This window comes from Dama dama, chromosome 19 (genome assembly GCF_033118175.1).
Source record: "Dama dama isolate Ldn47 chromosome 19, ASM3311817v1, whole genome shotgun sequence".
NCBI lineage: Eukaryota > Metazoa > Chordata > Mammalia > Artiodactyla > Cervidae > Dama > Dama dama.
In genome coordinates, this window is record NC_083699.1 from 25,241,772 (window position 1) to 25,263,144 (window position 21,373).

Genomic DNA, 21,373 nt, shown 5'->3' on the forward strand with positions numbered 1-21,373 from the left:
GGCCTGGAGGAAAGGAAATGAAGAGTTATTGCTTAATGGTTACAAAGTTTTAGCTTGGGATAATGAAATGTTCTGGACATGGATAGTACTGAAGGTCACACAACAATGTGAATGTACTTAATGCTACTGAACTCTACGCTCAAAAATGGTTAAATGATAAATTTTAAGTTACCTATATTTTACCACAATTTTTAGAAAATGGATGGAATGAGTGCAAGAACTGACAACCAATCCAATGCAGGGTTGGGGGGAGGGTGGGAAGTGAGCACACAAACAGACCCCTGGGAGCTTGGTGTATGATGTTAGACCCTAAAATCAATGGGGAAAGAGTAGGCTAGCCACTGAACAGTGTTGGACAACTGGTCACTGATATGGTAAAAGATAAAACTATATCCCTTCACCATTCATGAATTAAATTATTGTTGAGTCCTACTATCAAACTATGAAACACTAAACTTCAAGATTTCAGAAAAAAAAAAATATTAATGGTGACATCTGTGTGACATCAGTAAAAAAAGATTTCTTAAACATGGTGTGGAAAGCTGTATAAGCTTCCTAGGGCTGCTGAACCAAAGTGTCAGAGCAGGTGGTTTTCAACATCAGAAAATTGTTCTCTTACAGTTCTGGAGGCCAGGAGTCTAAAATCAAGGTGTCAGCAGATTTCTGAGGCTCTGAGTGGAATCCTCTCCTGCTTCTTGAGCTTCTGATGAGGACTGTCAATCCTTGGGGCTCCTCGCTTGCAGCTTCACTTCAATCTCTGCTTCTGCTGCCACGAGGACTTCCTCCTGTGGGTCTTTCTGTTACTAAATCTCCTTTAAATAATGAGGCCACCAGTCACATTCTATGAAGGACCCAACCTATTCCACTACGACCTCATCTTTACTAATTATATCTGCAACAAACTTATTTCCAAATAAGATCACATTTCTGAAGTACTGGGGAATAGGACATTGACATTATCTTTTGTGGGGACAAAATTCAGTCAGTAACAAAAGCATTAACCATAAAGGGAAGGACTGATAATATTTTAATCACATGGTACAAAAATGAGCAGTTTCTTTCTTTCTTCTGTAAGACATGTTAGATAAAAGATACCGTAAAAAAGACATTAGAAGTTCTTTTCCCCATTGTTACTAATCTTGTTACTATAAAATGTTAAGTACAAAATACACAAAAACTACATATTTTAAAGTCATTTTTATTGAAAAAGTAACATATTTTTATTACTTTTTTATTGGAAGGTAGTTACTTCACAGGGAGAAGGCAATGGCACCCCACTCCAGTACTCTTGCCTGGAAAATCCCATGGACAGAGGAGCCTGGTAGGCTGCGGCCCACGGAGTCGCTAAGAGTTGGACACGACTGAGCGACTTCACTTTCACTTTTCACTTTCATGCATTGGAGAAGGAAATGGCAACCCACTCCAGTGTTCTTGCCTGGAGAATCCCAGGGATGGGGGAGCCTGGTGGGCTGCCGTCTATGGGGTCGCACAGAGTTGGACATGACTGAGTGACTTAGCAGCAGCAGCAGTTACTTCACAATTGTGTTGTGAAGTCTCTGTGAACTTGCGTTGGTCTCTGCTTTATAACAGTGTCAATTATTCATAATTATATATGTACCCCTTCCGTCTTCCCCCAATCCCACTGTTATTGGTCATCACAGAGTGTCAGGCTAGGCTCCTTGTGTTACATAGCAGCTTCTCACTAGTTATCTATTTACACGATAGTATATAAATGTTAATGCTCCTTTCTCAATTTGTCCCAGTCTCTCCTTCCCCTCCTGTGTCTACAAGTCCATTCTCTACACTACACCTCCATTTCTTCTCTGTAAATAGGTTCATTAGTACTCTTCTTCTAGATCCCATGCTGTTCAGTCACTCAGTCGTATCTAGCTCTTTACAATCTCAGGGACCGTGGCCTGCCAGGCTCCTCTGTCTATAAGATTTCTCAGGCAAGAATACTGCAGTGGGTTGCCATTTTTTTTCTCCAGGTTAGATTCCATATATATGCGCTAATGTATAATACTTGTTTTTGTCTTTCTGACTTACTTCACTCTGTATAACAGACTCCAGGTTCATCCACCTCACTACCATTGACTAAGACTAGTTCCTTTTTATGGCTGAGTAATATTCCATTGTATATCTATATACATCTTCTTCATCCATTCATCTGTCAAAGGACATCTAGGTTGCTTCCATGTCCTGGATATTGTAAATTAGTGCTGCAATGAACATTGGGGTAGATGTCAATTGTGGTTTTCTCAGGGTATATTCCCGGTAGTGGGATTGCTGGGTCATATGGTAGATTTATTCCTAGTTTTTAAAGGAACCTCCATAATGTTCTCCATAATGGCTTATCAATTTATATTCCTACCAACAGTGTAGGAGGATTCCCTTTTCTCCACATCCTCTCTAGCATTTACTGTTTGTAGATTTTTTGATGATGGCTATTCTGATTGGAGTGAGGTGGTACCTCATGGTTGTTTTGATTTGCATTTCTCTAATAATGAATGATGTTGAACATCTTTTCTTGTGTTTATTGGCTATCTCTGTGTCTTCTTTGGAGAAATGTCTGTTTAGGTCCTCAGCCTAATTTTTTATTGGGTTGTTTGTTTTTCTGATATTGAGCTGTGTGAGATGCTTATATATGATTAAATATCAATTACAGGAAAAAAAAACTGTGAAAAACTCAAACTGTAAAAAACAAATGAGAAAAACATCAAGCAAACAACCCAACCTTACACCTAAAGCAACTAGAAAAAGAAGAACAAATAAACACCCAAAGTTAGTGGAAGGAAATAAATCATAAAGATCAGAGAAGAAATAAGAAATGAAGGAAACAATAGCAAAACCAATAAAACTAAAAGCTGGTTTTGGGGAAGAGAAACAAAATTGGCAAATCATTACTTAGACTCATCAAGACAAAAAGGGAGAAGACTCAGATCAAATAAAATTAAATAAGACTCACATCTAAATAAAATTAGAAATAAAAAAGGAGAAGTTATAACAGACAATGGAGAAATACAACGGGATTTTCTTATTTCCAAGTTGAGAGTCCAGGACAGCTACCACAGGGTCTGACAGTATGCCACTCCCTTTGCATCCTGCATACAATGACCATGACCTTTCAGTCTTCTGGTATCTTCACAAGAGTAGATGGTAAAGAAGCAGAGATGTTAATTGCCACACAAATGTTTCTAAATTGAAAATCTTCTAGATTTCTGGTGGTAAGGTGGGATGCCCCAGAGGCGGCTTCCCAGTTAGCTAAGTGGTAGAGAATCCAGGATACCCAAAAAGCTTGTGTTGTAGATCTTTTGGTTGAAGTTGTTCTGCTCAGGCTGCCTTATTTTCACCACATTTCTGAAGTATGGAAAAGTGAAAGGTCACTCTGGGGGCACTGTTTTTTCTTTATAGATCCTTTAGCCAATTAAAAAGGCTCCGAAAAAACTGGCTTCTTGGTCCAGGTCAATCAATCGCTCATTAGTTACAGAGACAAAAATTCGATCATTTTCCTTAAGCTCAAATATTCCTCCTTGATAGATGGAATAGAGTCCATATTCTGAATCTTTAGACCAACAACTATTTCTAGCACTTTTCATCAGCAGTATAGGGTCAGGATAGCTTGTGTATTTGTAAATATATTGTACCATTTGTTTGATTTTTTTTCTGTTCTCTTCTGTTGAGACAGTTCCCAAACCTTCCTCATGTTCCTGAAATCGAAAGTATGTTTGGGAATAGATGTAATAAAATCCTGTGTATTGGATAACCAGCTCTCCATTCCTTAAGATCAATTTATTCAAGAACGAATGTCCTTTTCTTGACGACTCCCAGTAAACTATTTTATGGCCCACAGCTTTTTCATTCTTGGAGCCTGGGATGAAGTTTGGAGAAAAATAAAATTAGCTTGTAGTAAAGCAAGGAGTTTCCCGATAGCTGTGACTAGACAACACTTTGGTTGAAACTGTAAAGAATTTTAATCTAATTTAAAACTTCACACACACACACACACACACACACACAAAACAAACAAAAAAACTTCACGCTCCCTCAATCTTCCCAGGAGTCTAAATCCTAATCATATAGAAATCTGGAGGCTCCCATGCCACTGTGACCTGTTTGAAGTCCCCTATTTTGCTGTACCCTGACTGCCACACTCAGCTCTGAATGGTACCATGGGAATACTCCCGGGAAGAATTTCCGTCCAGAACCCCTGGCTCCTTGCCTGTGCTGGTGAGCTCAGATTGACAATGTAGAAAGAAACCAAAAAAACATGTCTGCTCCTCTAGCCTAGAGTCCATAAATTCCTGCTACTCTTTTAGGTCTTTTTGGATTCCTCCTTGGTCTTTCTCAGTAACCCAGTTTCACAAGCACCTTCCAAGCAGCAGGCATCTCGAGTCCAATAAGGCAAGGTACAGGATTTGGCAAAAATGCCCAGATTTAAAGATCTTCAGATCTTTGGATCTTTAAATCCTGAAAGGTTGTGAATGAAGATGGGCCTTACTGAGATAGAATATTCCTTTAAACTTTGGGCTCAACTCTATGATTGGTGCAAAATTTAGTTTTTCAAGAGTTTAAAACAACTACCGTATTATTTGATGAATCGTAAATAGGAATAGTGAAATAACAATCTCACAGATAAGCAGAACACATCAATTAACTCCAAAAATACCAGTTTAGGAATACCATGAAGGCAACTGCCCAGAGTAAAACCAGACAAAAACCAACCAGCCAACAAAAAACCCCAACAAACTCTTTATTCATTAACTGATGCCTGAAATACCTTTAACCTAGGACAAAATCTCTCACAATAATAAAAGCACCACTTACTGAGTACTTACAATGCACTTGCATTTTGCATTCATCTTCACTCACTGTTTTGTGAGTTAAAGGTTATCTCTACTTTTTATGTGAAGAAAATGAAGCTTGGGACTTCCCTGGTAGTCCAGTGGTTAAGACTTTGCCTTCCAAGTCAGGGTGTTTGGATTTCATCCCTGGCTGGAGAGCTAATCCCACATGACTCTTGGCCAAAAAACCACAACATAAAACAGAAGTGATATTGTAACAAATTCATTAAAGGCATTAAGAATGGTCCACTTCAAAAAAATCTTTTCTTAAAAAAAAAGAGAGAGAAGGAAAATGAAGCTTGATTGGGTTAAGTAATTTCCTCAAAATGAAGAACTTGGTAAGGAGAAGCTGGGATTCCCAAGTGGGTGTTTAGATTACAAGACTCACACACTAACTTCAGCAATATATGGACACCTGTTCTCCAGTTAAAATTAGGCTTAACCTATTTGGCAAAGTGGTCAAATATTGGCCATTTTTTCTTCTTCTGGTTCAATCTAATGCAAATGTCACTAGGAGGGTTTGGTAATTCATTGGAAAAGTAGATGACTGATTTAGAACCTTTTCAGAGGAGAAAGATTTGATGAAAGAGTGAGAAGTTACTTTTAAAAATAAGAAAAGCAAAAATGGGGGCATGGGAAACTCTAAGTTCTCTCATTTCAGAATTTTCTTGAGGCTAGTTGTGCTGGGCAGTAACTAAGCTACTTATCTTGTAATCTTGCTTCTGAAGAGTCAATCTGAGACTTGATTACTACTGACCATTTTCTAGATAGCCATATAAACATTTCAGATATGAGAATAAGTTATTCAGAACAAATTCTTCCCTTCCCTGCCTTTAAACCATATATTAATCATTTCTCTTACCTAGAACTGGCAACGTGCTTCTTTTCCGAGTGTTTCCAGTTATATGAGCAGCTACCCTCTTAGGACCATTTCCTCTCTCTAGGTAAGGATCATATTGTTTTTCTAAAAGAGAAATGACAAAGAATCATCATCACTTATCAAACTACTTCGTAAATACATTGCTGTTCACAGTACTTGTCAATCAAGCATAGTAAACACACTGGGCTCCCAAAGTTGATTATATGGGTTTCCATAAAACCAACCTACATTTTAGTATTATGAGTAGTCTACTTCAGCCTATGTTTAATTCAAAAAGTACTTTAGATAGGAGGAATAAGCAGTATCTTAAGCTGTAATTTATTGGCATCTCAGGGGTAAGGTTCTACTAGAATATAACAAAGTGAAGATCCTGACACTTTTACTAAACAACAATAGTAACAAAACCATGGACGCATAGTACTCCTGCTGAGGCATTAAAAGTGCACAGATATCCAGGTGCTGGCAACTTTCCACTTTGAGGTGTATGTAGGAAAAAGCTGATACTAATTTTCATCATTTCAATTATATTTTCCTCTTTGCTAGCTACTACCTACTCTAAAGGAACAGCAATTACAAAACATCATTCACTATCTCAGATGGGGTTTATGGCTCAACTTTCTTCATGGCCACAGGATTCCACGGTTTATATGTCCATAGATGCCACAAACTGGTATCCAACAGTCACTTCCCTTACCTCCCAAAAGGTATATGAAACGACATAATGATCATGATAATCAGTGTATGAGCATATAAATCATTGATTCACTAGATCACAATAAACAAATCACATTTACTGACCACCATCTGAAGTACTCTAGAGCAGACTAAATGACTACAAATTCAACAAATTACTCTTTTAAAAATCAGCTAAAACTTTCCAGGAGGCTTATGTTGGTTGTTAAGATTAATTGTATGGTTTCACCAAACAAATATGTCCACGAACAAGGCAGTGCTTCCATGGGGGATTCAAAAATTAATCACTGATAGTATAATCTAAGCCTTCAAGGGACTTACAGGGTTTAGGGAAGATACAAATTAGAAAAATTTGACCCATATGAAATAGAAAGAAAGGGTGATGAAAGGTTCCTATTTGTTGGAAAGCGGAGTCAGGGGAGGTTTTGGACTAAGGTCCCTTCATTTACTTACTCTAGCAAACCAAAGTGCCCATTACATCCATGCCAGGCACCCTTCTAGGAACACAGAGAAATAACTATAAACAAATGAAAGCAAGAAAGCATTTGAGGTGCAGGACAATTATTTGAAATGAGGGAGGATGGAGAGGCTTAAAGCCCACAACAAAGGGAGAAGGGCTTTCACAGAGATCTAGAACAGTGTCCCCAAGACAAGACACACACAGCATTCCTGGGATACAGGCATCAGAGGAGTTCAGTTTCAGGCTTGAATGAGGAGTTAAACTACAGAGGATTTGAATGTTAGGCTAAGAGATTTGGATTTTACAGACATGAGAAGACTCTGAACAGTTTTAATCAGGGAAGCAAAAAGATATGTGTTGTGCTTTAGGCTAAACTAACTCATAGTAAGTTCTGATGGTAGAAACAGAGAGGACTAGAGATTGGTGGGTTAGCAAAAGTTGTAATTGAGCAGGTCTGAGAATAGGAAGCTTCCATCTAGACTAGTAGTAGAGGAAACTGAAATGAGGTGACAAAATTCCATAGGGGAGAAAGAAATAGGAAGAAGACTTTATCTATCTGGTATTGTTACTTATTCAGGATAGTGGGCATTTGTACTATATTGAAGACCCAACACAGCATGGGGATGTATAGTCAATTACATGTTACTCTCAGAATGCTCAGCTTTCAAAGTTGATGTGTTCATTTACTTTGAACCTCCAGTGATAAATAATTCATAGTGTCTTGACTGCTCCGAGACTTTAACACTTTGCTTTAAAACATTCGGTAATGGAATCCAGTTACAAATATCTTGCATTTGAGGTCAGTGCAAGGATATAGGAAAGCCTAGATATAAGAGCAAATTTTGAAGAGAGGAAATTTCCTGCAGACTGTAGCAAACAACTCCAAGATACCCTATGAATATGCATATTTGAGTGTCATGGATACATTTTGGAATACTGAGAAGTATGTGATTTCCACACCTCACTGGGATGAATATAAAAAAGAATATTTTTCTCCCAGAACTGAAAATAGTACATACGTCTTATGTAAACCATGGATCTGGTGTTCCTCATTAGAAGAGTTGGAGGGACTTCCCTGGAGGTCCAGTGGTTGAGAATCTGCCTTGCAATGCAGGGGATGCAGTTTGATCCCTGGTTGGAGAACTAGGATCTGCATGCCATGGAGCAACTTAGCCCATGTGTCACAACTACTGAGTCCAAGCACCACAACTAGAGAATCCATGTGCTGCAAGGAAAGATTCCACATGATGCAATGAAGATCCTGTGTGCCATGACTAAGATACAAGGAAGCCAAATAAATATTTTAAGAAAGAAGAGATGGCATGTTCATCATTCCTGCTACTGCCTTTGGCTTTGGGGAAATGACCAGAACGAATGCTCAGATCCTGGGACCAGGTCTTGTCTTCATATTTAATAAAGGATGGTGGGGGTTATCAAGGAGATCCAACCAGTCCATCCTAAAGCAGATCAGTCCTGGGTGCTCATTGGAAGGACTGATGCTGAAGCTGAAACTCCCAATCCTTTGGCCACCTCATGTGGAGAGTTGACTCATTGGAAAAGACCCTGATGCTAGGAGGGATTGGGGGCAGGAGGAGAAGGGGACGACAGAGGATGAGATGGCTGGATGGCATCACCGACTCGATGGACATGTGTTTGAGTAAACTCCGGGAGTTTGTGATGGACAGGGAGTCCTGGCATGCTGCGATTCATGGGGTTGCAAAGAGTTGGATGTGACTGAGTGACTGAACTGAACTGAACTGGGGGTTATCAAGGGATGAGGAAGCTGATTGTAATGGGAAAGGATAGCTGAAAAGTAGGAATACATCATTAACCAAATATCTATTTTAAAAACATTGTTTCTTCTCTGCCAGGATGGTGTACTCCAGGACTTTAACTCTGTGGTACATGTATGGAGGCCTGTATGACCGTTAGTAGGGGAAAATGGGGTTATGGTGAGCTAAATGTGAAGAAGCAGCAAATTTAATTCATCAGTTACATTTACTTATGTCTTGATTAACAAAATCTGTATTAAGAATTTGTATGTAGACAGAGATGGTGGTGGGACAACACTGTGAATGCACCAATTGTCACCAAATCGTATGCTTCAAGATGGTTAATCACATGTTATGTGAATTTCACCTCAGTCAAAACATGCACGCGCACACACACACACACACACACACACACACACACGCACATGCATGCCAAAGTTGGTGCAGGTAAGGACCAGGGGGATAAAAGAGAATCTACTAGGTTTGAGATATAGAGGTAAGTCCAGGTATAGAGAGGTGAGAGAAATAGGCATGTTTTCAGTCTCTGTAGATCTTTCATGTAGTAAGGAATCAGAACACAGAGAATATATATATATCTTTTTTTCTTTGATTTATACACATGTACTTATCAAAGGAAACGAACAAAATAAGTATGACAGAAAAACAGGATGTGGGAGAACTTTCTTAGACAGCTGGTCAGAGAAGTTCTCTTTGAAGAGGTGATGAGGATGAAGGATGAGAAGGAGATGTGAAAATTCAAGAATGGAAGAAGCCAGGCAGAGGACCAGAGAAGCCAGTTTGGTCTTCTCTGAAAGACCCACTGAAAGGGGATGTGGGTCAAGAGCAGTTGGCCGACCATCAGTGGAGATGGCAAAGGTGTGGGGACTGCAGAATTAGAATTTTGGGTGAGAAGGATTGTTGGGAAAGAGACGATGGAGCAAAATTTTTGCATAAAGAAAGGCTTAGAGCCTAGGCATGGACAGAAGCAGAGAAGATGGGTAACTTTAGACCCCTCATTTTTTTTCCAGCTATGCTCCAGAAAGCTACACGCATTAGAAGGTAAAAACAAAGAAAGGAAGGAGTTGAGATGAAAGGTAAATCCACATCGGAAGAATAAAATTCCCATGAAATAAAGTTCATACCTGAGGTGGGCCTCAGATTTGGTTCAAATGCCAATGCCAACAGGGAAACAGACTCAAGCACCTTGAGTTACTGAGCATCACTCAGAGGTGGGATGTTTGGGTAAGAGTAGAGAGCAAAAGGATGGAGAGGTACTCACTTTTTCAGGAGGCTGACACTAGAAAATTAAAATAATAACAAAAAATAATACCTGGATTTGTAGGAATCATTTCCTCAAAGGTTCTCAAAATCATCTGCAAATAGTATTGAATAAAGCTGGTTAATTCCCCTAAGCATTTAAACTGATTATTGAATGTCTATGGCTCTTCTTGCTGATGTCTAACAGGAAATTTCTGCATTTAAGATATCAACTTAGGCAGCTTTAAGTTGTTCAAGCAAAGAGCATGTAGGGTAGGGTGGGAGCTGGGGTAAATACGGAGGCAGCTGTCCTTACTATTGATGAAAGGATGGTCCTCTGTCTGAGAGACTTCTGTTTCTGGATGAAGTCTTTGAAATGCCATACCTGGAGCACCATAGGAAGGCGGAGTCATTTTTCTCCAAGTGAGGTCAGCCTAATGTGCCCAGACTTCCTTGTGGCTAATAGACGTGATGGTCATGTCACCTCACTTTCTGGGAGGTATGTCTGCATGCAAGCATGTGTATAAGTGCATTGTCTGTGTGTGTCTGCACACAAGCATGTATACAAGTGCACTGTGTGTCTCTGAATGTATGTGTGTGTTAGATTCCAGAGGCTTTAAATTATTGGACATACCCAAGACAGAAGGTATAAGGCACACTCCCTTTCTCTCATGACACCCATAGACATGCACACCCCATCCAGTGGTGACCTGCTAGCACCATGTCACTCTCTCATTTCTGAGAATGTGGCTGAGACATTCTCACCATAAAGAGATCTTACCAAATTTCCATCTCTTACTAAACACCTCATATCATTTTCTTTCCCCACTTGCTAACCAGTGGGGAAAACCAGTAAGAAAGAATGAAATTGAGCCCTTCGGTTCAACGAGCCCACCCTGACCTGGCTCACCCATGGGTTTAAACTCCTCTCTACTCAGTTCTTATGCCCACCTTTCCAATCACCATTGTTAATCACATAACTGTCAGAAACCTCCTCTGTACTCCAGCCCCATATTTGCATTTTTCTTTGTCAAAAGCCCTGACCACAGATAACAGCTTGGGGCTCCTCTAGGGCAAAGGTCACTGGTGTGTGGGAGGGGAAGCAAGGGCCTCAGCACTTTAGCTCTGTCACTGGCCTTCTGAGCCAGAAAGAAAAAAGGAGGAGCAGGAAAAGGAAAAGGCTAATTCTTACAGAGTAGTAGGCAGAAAACAAGAAAGATTATAATGAGACTTCCCTGGTTGTCCAGGGGTTAAGACTCTGCCCTCCCACAGCACGGGGCACTGGTTCGATCCCTGGACAGGGAGAAAAAAGATGCCCAAGAAATAAGATGCCATGTGGCACGGCCAAAAACAAAAGCGCACAACAAAAAAACAGAATGATTAGAATATACGCAGAGGGACTGGATTAAAATTTGTTCATTACCAGCCCTGGGAAACTTTTCTCAAGTTACTGAACTGATATGGACTATTTTAATTTCTTTCTTTCTTTATTTTATTTTTTTTTTTAGAAAAAAGAAGATAATAATGATTCCTTCCTCACAGCTGTTTGGGGATTAGGGGAGATATTAATAACATGCAGAATGTCCATTAAGGACATTCATGGGAAATGATCTGTTTGTTTATGTGGTACCTGGAAATATGGGGAAGTCTTCCCCCTCCTACCCTACACTCTGTCCTGCCCTGGTTGCCCTCCCTTCTCTGGTTTGTGGCAGGATGTGAGAATGGGGGGAGAGGGGAAGAGCAGGAAAGAGACCAGTAAAACCCACCCAAACTGCTTCTCTCATCTCCCCACTTCCTGCCCCTGCATCCAGCCCCTCCTCAGTTTCCAGATTTCTACTCAACCACTGAGTTTCGCTCCTCTGCCACCAGTGGGTTTGCCAACCTCTCTGATCCCAGGGGCCGTGGGGTCCCACTCCTCAGCTTCCTCAGGACCCTTCCCCAAACCTGCATCTTCCCTGGTCCTTGTCACTTGGGGCGATGGAGTTCCAGCTGCTTCAGGACTGCCTGTGTGCAGCGAGCATCCCACCTGTGTTTCCAGGGCAGCCATGGAGCAGATGAGTTTCTAGGACAACCCGGTGGAAGTCTGATTTTACTTGTCATAGAAATAGCATCACAGGGGATGTCTGGGCTTTACTGTGAGGGCTGCTTAGGGTTATAAATCGGAGCCTACTCACCAACATAACACTGTGTCTATAGAAAGGCATACTGAGCACCAGACAATAGATTTATAATCATTTCTTTAAAACACATCCTCCTGTTACTCTGGGAGTGTCCCCAGTAACTGTTGAAATAATGATTGTGTATCATAGTTTACAGGGTATTTTCATATTCGTATTCTCGGCTGACCTTTCCAGATATGCAAAAGGTAAACATTACTAATGCCATCTTATAAGTAAGAAAGCAGCCTGAGAAAAGAAACTCTGTTTGACCTGTCATGTCACTCAGAGTATAATTACATAATCACATCTAGTGAAATAAACTGTTAGCTACCATAACGTTTCTGCTAGAGAACCTATGTAAGCAATTTTCACAAGCAGAAAATAATACTTTGTATGTGTAATTTACTGTGAATTGAGATGTCATCACCTTCAGTTTCTCAAAGTATATCTTTTTTCCCTTTTCCTTTCCTCTTTCTTCAGCTCTATGTGTGTACAAAAATAAAAGACTTAATTCCAGAGAACAACAATGTGGGAAAAATATAAAATATCATTATTTGGGTTTCTTTTGTCTTCTGAATAACAACAACAAAAAAAAAATACGCACATCCTTTATTAGTGTGTGACCTTGGACATATTGTTCTGTCCGTGTCTCATTTCCACAAGGTAAGATAAAATATTTAGACTAGATGAGGAAGCTCTCTGGAAGAGAGGAATAAACTCTAGAGCAGGCTTCAATCAGGACCCACTGTGGGGTGGATCCCACCTTTTCCTAGTTCTGTGAATTTGATGACAGTCACTTTAACACTCTGGGTTCCAGCTTTCTCCTTTATAAAATGAGGACTCTAGACTTCATGATCTAAACTATTCTTTCTCCTCTGACCTCCTATGCCCATTGGTAAAGTGACACCATGTTTCACCTACCTTTTTAACAAACAGATGGAGCTGTGACTTTAGTTCCCAGCAGGGATTGATCATACTCTCATCATCGCTGGAGTCCCAGGAACTGTCAGCTTCCTCCAAGAAGCAAGCCAAGCTACTTTTGAAGTATTTGCCCTGCATCTGGGTTGAGATGGATATAACATAGTATTACACACAAGTGCTTTTTCTTTTTGCTCATTTACAAGTTAAAATAACAGGAACTGATGACATGTTCAGAGAAGTCTTAGTACCTCGGATGAGCTCGTTGCCTGAAGTAGAAGTAAGCATGCGGTCTTCCATCCTTTGAATAAAGGTAAACAGTTGGATGTGGGAGAGAGGAAACAGGTGTGGGCCAGGCATCTGGGGTCACAACGCCTTTGCGGCTCCTGCCTTTGGATAGCTGTGTGTCCCTCAACAAATTGCCTCCTCACTTCAAAATCTCTCCTTCATTTGCATTTCAAGCTGGTCCCCTGTGGTGATCTCTGAGGTCCCTTCCTGCTCGGACATGGTATGACTCCCACTCTACAGTTGGAAACCCACGAAGGTACAGAGTAGGCAGTGGAGTCTGTTTACATTCCAGGATCCCCCACCAAATTAATCAGCCCTTTAGGGCACAGGTCATGTTCTATTTCTTGATCTTAGCTTTGACCGTCTTGGTTGTTTTTATTGTTGTTCAGGGTGACGAAGTTGGGTCACCCTCTCTGCAACCCCATGAACTGCAGCACGCCAGACTTCCGTGTCTTTTACTCTCTCCCTGAGGTTGGTCAAACTCATGTCCATTGAGTCCGTGATGCCATCCAAACATCTTATCCTCTGTCACCTCCTTCTTCTCTTGCCCTCAATCCTTCCCAGCATCAGGATCTTTTCCACTGAATCAGCTTTTCACATCAGGTGGTCAAAGTATTGGAGCTTCAGCTTCAGCCCTTCCAATGAATATTCAGGGTTGATCTCCTTTAGGATAGACTGGTTTGATTTCCTTGCTGCCCAAGAGACTCTCAACAGTCTTCTCCAGCACCACAGATCAAAAGCATCAATTCTTGGTGCTCAGCCTTCTTTATAGTCCAACTGTCTTAGCAGATTCTAGCTACTGTTGTGATGTCTGCTCCTCTGGATAGCAGAATCAGGACTACATTGCCATTAGATATTTGAATCTTGACTCATTAAAAGTTTACACCAGTTAGGGATTTACCTGCAGAGACTTGAAATACCATTTGAAGGTTTGCTCCCTCATTCTGATTGAGAGTAAACATTTACAATGACTAGATCATTGTCTGCAAAGTTTGCACTTGATATCTCACACACACACACACACACACACACACACACACACGCACAACTTACACACATACACTCCAATCCATCTGGAACACTCCAGGATGACAACTGATTAACCTCATGAAGAAAAACAGAAAGTTCATGCAAGTTCAGATGGGTCTTTTTTCCTGTTTTCATTTTTAACAACTGGAATTCAGATATTATTTCCATATACAAATCCACTGAAATCCCTTTCTCTGGAGAAATAAGTGGGGAAATAGTCATTTTATCTGTTATTTGAATGAAGGGGACTTCAAAGCTTGAAGGAAAGATCGAACGTAAGAATGATATGCTCCCTTCTATAGAAAGACAACCTTATTCCAAATCAAAATAACTTAAATACTGATGAGAACTTTCAGTGAAAGTCATGTGGGTCTATACTGTCAGCCACGTACTCCTTGGACATTTGATCAGGTCTCTCAAGCATAGAAGTTACAAACCTGACTTAATTCCTTCCCCACTGGCATAGAACATTCATTTACTTTTAAGTAAATGCTTATTTTCTTTCTTCCTTTTTAAGATTACAGGAGTAAAACATTTACCTAGGAGAATTTTCTTCTGCAATTTATGTGGGAGCTTGAAAAGCCTTTCCAAGGAAAGAACTCAATTTAGAAATATAAGAGCACGTCTAGCAAACTGCAGGGAGGATCAGAGAAAAGAGCTGGATTTAGCAGCAAGGCCTTAGGAAAGTTCCAGAAGAACAGTTTTATTAGACATTGTCCAGTCCAACAAGACTAGGTATTCCTTGGTCAGGTACTGATTTGGTGAAACTGAATAAATAAGCTTAACTGGGATTTCCCTGGTAGTCCAGTGGTTAAGACTCTGAGCTGCCAATGCAGGGGTACATGTTTGAGACCTGGTTGGGGAACTGAGATCCCACATGCTGTGGGGTGCAGCCAAAAGATGTAAAAAAAAAAAAAAAAAAGCAGGCTTAACTAACTTTTGTAACCTGTTGGGACAAAACAATGTGACTGACACAAAAAGGAGAGAGCAACTCGTCTTCTTACATCATAGCGATTGGACAGTGCCCAGGAGGTGGGGTCAGGGTTGGGACAGGGCAGAGTTGAGAGATGCTGGGATCAGGTGGTCAGGGTAGCTGACAGCCCCTGTGAGGTCTATTGGAGCTTGAGCCGGTGAAAGAGACCAGGGGCCAGCCCATATCAGGATCACCTGCTGGCCTCTGGAGATCCTCTGGTAATTTTCCAGAAACATTTTCAGGAGGTGGGGAAGGATCGCCTTGAAAACTAAGGTCCTAAGGAGACATGGGAAGGAGTCTGACAAGCTAGTGTGACTCCACTGTTAACCCAGAATTAATGAAACCTGAAGATGTTGAGGATATACAGGCACCCTGGAAAACAGAAAATTATAGAATACTTTTCTAAAAGTAAAACAAGTAAAAATCCTCCTTGATCCACCCTCATTTCACCTCCTAGTTGACCTTTGCAGTATCTCTTTTTTATAGGGTTAAGATCAGACTGGGTGTGGGCAATTTTTCATATGGTTTGGGCTTCCTTTGTGGCTTAGCTGGTAGAGAATCCGCCTGCAACTCAGGAGACCTGAGTTTGATCCCTAGGTTGGGTAGATCCCTTGAAGAAGGGAAAGGCTACCCACTCTAGTATTCTGGCCTGAAGAATTCCACGGACTATACAGTCCATGGGGTCGCAAAGAGTCAAACACGACAGAGTGATTCACTTTACTTTTTTTTTTTTTTTTTTACTTTACTTTTAAGACTATATAAAAACGTCATTTTCTTTAGATCTGTATGACAATCATATGGATGGCATAGACCGTTTTACAACATTCATTGTAGAAAACTGATAAAATATAGAAAAATAAAAAGGAAAAAGAGGGACCCATAATCCTATCATCTAGAGATCACAACTTATTTTTCCTCCTAGATATTTTTATGCTTACGTATTGATTTCTGAACAACAGAAAGCTGCAGCCACCCTGCACCCCTTCCGCAGGTTTCCTATTTGGTAGTTTCTTTCACATACCTGGGCCAATACAGGTGAATGACACATGGGCAAGGGGGTGCTGTGGCTATTCCAGGAATGATTAATGATGCTTAATCTCTCTCCCCACTTCCTTTCCACACCCATTCACACTTTGAGAAGGAATTTCCTACAGCACTTCTGTGGCTGGGACTGTTCTCTTGCTAACCACGTCTGCATATTGGGGGCAAGGGGATAAGTGTGCTTTTTTTAATTTGGACACTTCTAGAAGGAGAGACAACTCTAGCACCGGGAGCCTGCTCTCCTGTTCCGGGAGCCCTTGGTTTTAAGAAGTGGATTCCACTCAGCTGCCGGTGGTGCCATCACAAACACCGTGGTCATCCAGGCCAGGTATAACCAGCCCTTGGCAGGGCTTGAGGTCAGCCGTGTGGACTTCTTTGCTGGCTGGCTGGCTCAGAGACCTCAAGGTGGCAGTCCTGACCCTCTCTGCTGCCCAGCCATTAGTCTCTGACAATCAGTTTCTGCAAACCCCAAATAGCATAAAGGATCATTTATGGAGCCGAGGGGATAAGGGGCTCCTCCTCCTTTTTCTTTGCCATCTATGATGACACAGCAGTAGGTAATCCCCTTGTCAAACTTTCTCAGAGACATAGACTTCAGAGGCTAAGCCCATATTTATTGTTTGTGCTTACTGGCCTTGAGACTTCATTGTGACGGTTCAATCCAACATCCCTCAGCCCTACTGAACCCACACTCCCTATAATCCTTACCCACTGTATCTTCTGCAAATTTTCCCTTGCTAGAGTAGAACCTGTGATCTGATTTAGGACATTAATACTTGTGTTGAGTATGCTTTTCCAAACTCTACACAGTCATTCAAAGAGATTCAAATTCATTTTCCCTTGCAAAACTTTCTGGTGAAGAGAGTGACAACTTCAAGAGACTGCTCCATGCTGACTACAACTTATTGAGCACCTATTTAATGCCTTGGTTCAAAATTGGGTTTTACCTTTTATCTAACCTCCCTGAGCCTTAGTTTGCTCATCTATAAAATAGGATAATTATATTTACTTTATAGAATTGTTATGAGGATGAAATAAAACAATATTTTGAAAGTTTCTGAAACATAGTATTTGCTCAATATCTCAATTCCCCTGTTTTTTATACTCTTAATAAATTCTTCTGTGCATCTGTACAGAAGTGTACAAACATATAAATATTTCTGTGCTTAATTGTTCAGTCATGTCTGACTCTTTGTGACTCCATGGACCGTCGCCTGCCGGGCTCCTCTGTCCGTGGGGATTCTCCAGGCAAGAATACTGGGGTGGGTAGCCTATCCCTTCTCCAGGGGATCTTTCTGACCCAGGAGTTGAACTGGGGTCTCCTGCATTGCAGGTGGATTCTTTACCAGCTGAGCTGCCATTTATATAAACATGTAATCAGAAAAAATGTTTGCAGGTGGGAAGATGTCAAACTTTGAAGCTTCCATTTTTTAGAATTAAAAAAAAAAGTTGACCACATACACAGATAATTGCATGACTTAGATCAGTAAAGAACCAGTTGGTTCAGTCTTAAAATGAGGCCAACTTTTAATATGAGCAAATTGAGGGAACCTCTTGTATATGGAGACACAAAATCACTATTTATACTGTGAAGTAAATAAAACTTAGGACATACTGGCTCCAAATTGGAGAACATAGCAGTATTCTAGTCTCTTGTGCAGACACAGAACTAAAAAACATGATTAGAGTTATGTTGGTTTTTTCCTTACAATTACAAACTCTTTGAAATTGCCCTATAACAAAGCTGACTTTACTGGTCATCTAACAGTAGTATCGTTTTCATAATTACTTGAAGACTCATTTGTTCCCTTAATTTCCAAATGCAATTCCCAGCCAAGTGAGAGCCAAGTTTATACTCCACAGGATATGCAAACTGCATTTATTTCCTGAACAGATAAACACTGTTTTGGCACAATTTATGTTTGTCTAAGACCCTTAGCCTTGCATGTCCTAGCCAGCTGACAGATTTGATGTTGCCTTGCCACCATGCATCAGGGTGCTGTGCTGAGCATGAGGAGGAGGTAAGCTAACCCCACTGACTCCCTGCTGTGATGGGAGAAGCATTACCTATGAGCTGAGCAGAAGACCTGGTTCCAGTTCTGCTTCCACATTTCTGCCTGAGCTCAGAGAAGTCATTTCTCTGGCAGTCTCAAGCCTCCTCTATAAAATGGAGGTGTCCAAAATTCCTTCCAGCTCAAAGTTCTCGGCCATATAATACACAAGTAGCCAAAATGTACACAGAAAATCCTACATTGTTAGTGGGAATGTAAATTGGTGCAGCCATTATGGAGGACAGTATGGAGATTCCCTAAAAAAACTAAAAATAGAGCTAACATATAATCTAGCATTTTCACTCCTGGACACATATCCAGAGAAAATTATAATTCCAAAGGATATATGCACCCCAGTGTTCACTCCAGCACTATCTACAATAGTCAGGACATGGAAGCAATACAATGTCCATCAACAGAGGAGTGGATAAAGATGTGGTACATATATACAGTGGAATATCACTCAACCACAAATAAGAACAAAATAATGCCACTTGCAGCAATAAAACTAGAGATTGTTATATTGAGTGAAGTTAAACCAGGTAGAGAAAAACAAATATCACATGATATCACTTACATGTGGAAGGTAAATGGTAGAAATAAACCTATTTAGAAAATAGAAGTTGAGTCACAGATACAGAAAACAAACTTATGGTTTCGAGGGGGAGGGATAAATTGGGACATTGGGACTGACATATACACAATTGGAAGGACTGATACTGAAGCTCCAATACTTTGGTCATCTGATGTGAAGAGCCGACTCATTGGAAAAGACCCTGATGCTGGGAAAGACTGAAGGCAGAAGGAGAAGAGGGCAACAGAGGATGAGATGGCTGGATGGCATCACCGATGCAATGAACATGAATTTGAGCAAACTCCAGGAGATGGTGAGTGACAGGGAGGCCTAGCATGCTGCAGTCCATGGGACAAAGAGTTGGACATGACTGAGTGACTGAACAATGAGAAAAATGTATAAAAAATATATAGTATATATAAAATAGATGAATAATAAGAACCTATTGTATAGCACAGAGAACTCTATTCAATACTCTGTAATCACCTATATAGGAAAAGAATCTGAAAAAAGAGTGGGTATGTATAACTGACTCACTTTGCTATACAGCAGAAACTGACACTGTAAATCAAATATCTGGCAATAAAAAATACACTAAATATGTGTGTGTGTGTGTGTGTGTGTGTGTGTGTGCGTGTGCTGTGTTTAGTCTCTCAGTCATGTTTGACTCTCTGTGACCCCATGGACTGTAACTTGCCAGGCTCCTCTGCCCATGGAGGTTCTCCAGACAAGAATACTGGAGTAGGTTGCCATGTCCTCCTCCAGGGGCTCTTCCCAACCCCAGGGATTGAACCCAGGTCTCCCACATTGCAGGCAGATGGTTTACCATCTGAGCCACCAGGGAAGCCCAAGAATATTGGAGATGATAGCCTATCCCTTCTCCAGGGGATCTTCCTGACCCAGGAATCAAACCAGGGTCTCCTGCATTGCAGGCAGATTCTTTACCAGCTGAGGTACCAGGGACTATATAGAAAGCCAAAAGCTGATGTTGGCTTATTTTCAGTAATTTTGCTTTCAAAATCCACTAGAACTAGCAACATTTGGAACACACCCCAGCATTATTACAGGTAACTTAGAGCCTGTCTTTGGGTTAAGCCTTGACTGTACCCTATGTCTCTGAAGCACATTTGTGAAGGTTGGTTACTCACTGAACAAGTGTTTAGTAAACACCTGCTATGTGGGAGCTCTGTGCTAGCTCCTAGAGGTGTCACAGAAAGCAAAAGCAGACGCAGTCCTCCCCGAGGCAGCTGCTCTCTTGCCCAAGAATTTGAGCCAAGAACTCTAAAACGTTCAGCAGAAAGCACATAAGGAATGGCGGCAGTTAATAATGTAACATACTGTTGAAGACAAAACCACCTCAGCAGTTTCGTTTCCTGCATCTGCTAGAAACTGGTGGAGCCAGTTCTGTAACTATACTTTGTGCGCATAATCCCTTCAATTCACTTTTGCAAAGTTCTCAGCAATGATAGGCATTAGCAGTTAGGGTCCCCGGGCAGGGCAGAGAAAGAGAGGCTTCTCTTCCTCTGTAAAGTCTTCACAGAGGAGCCAGCAGAGGCAGCCAACCAGCCGGTGCTGAGAGCGCCCGTCAGGGAGCGTTTGCACTGTACTGACCTGCTTCAGCTCCTTGTTGAGATACATGTAAAACACGGCCATCCCGAAAGCCTGCAGCAGCACTGTGAAGATGAGCAGCAGCACGCAGATCTGCCCAAGTCTGGAGCCCGGAGCCTGCATCAGCGTCATGGTCGCTGTAGGATGGGACTCCTGCAGAGTGAGTCAAGCAGCAGATTAGGACTGCGGTGGAGTGGAGCAAATTTTTTGTTTCACTTACTGAAAAGGAGCAAGTTAAACTGAAACTGAAAGCTGTAAAGAGGAGAAAACAAAGTACTTGAAATTCTACTGATCCTAAACACTAGAAGCTAGGGGGAAGCAAGGCAAGGCAGATCCACTACCCACTTCAGGGGCACATGGCTCTCTGTCTCTTTGGTTTTGGACTTCTAAACTCCAGAACTGCAAGACAACACAATTCTGTTTGTGCTACTTCATTGTGGCAGCCTTCAGAAGTGACTATAGCTTTCACTGGATTAGAAAAGTGAAAAAAGTTTTAAGTGTTACAATCATAATAACTGCAGTCCATTAATTAAAACAAAATCTGGGGCTTGTTTTAAAAAGGTCATTGTCAACACGGGCACCAGAGGCCAGTCCATGTTTCTGTTAACTATTCCATTCATTCACTATTTAGGCTAGAGTCTATCTAGGTAACCAGGTTTTATAAGTATGTGTCTTTCCATCATTTTCTAATTGTGTAAAAATTCTTCAAGTTCTTACATTTTCTTTATTTTGATTAGGTAGTTATTGGGCCACACCCCACCAGCCTACAAACTTGTGGTTGCCCAGCCTCCAGACTGAAGAAAGAGGCTGGATACAGTGATGGGCACAT

The 21,373-nt window shown here is 41.0% G+C and overlaps 1 protein-coding gene across 1 annotated transcript; it reads right to left on the reverse strand.

Moving 5' to 3' along the window:
• Window positions 1-1,178: 1,178 nt before the first annotated feature.
• On the reverse strand, window positions 1,179-20,765 carry TNFSF10 (TNF superfamily member 10). The gene is made up of 5 exons (XM_061168348.1): window positions 20,548-20,765; window positions 12,984-13,121; window positions 9,977-10,019; window positions 5,704-5,805; window positions 1,179-3,868 (listed from the first exon to the last, which is right to left on the reverse strand). The coding sequence occupies exons 1-5, from the start codon at window positions 20,674-20,676 to the stop codon at window positions 3,417-3,419; spliced, it is 864 nt and encodes a 287-aa protein (XP_061024331.1). The 5' UTR covers window positions 20,677-20,765; the 3' UTR covers window positions 1,179-3,416.
• Window positions 20,766-21,373: the final 608 nt, after the last annotated feature.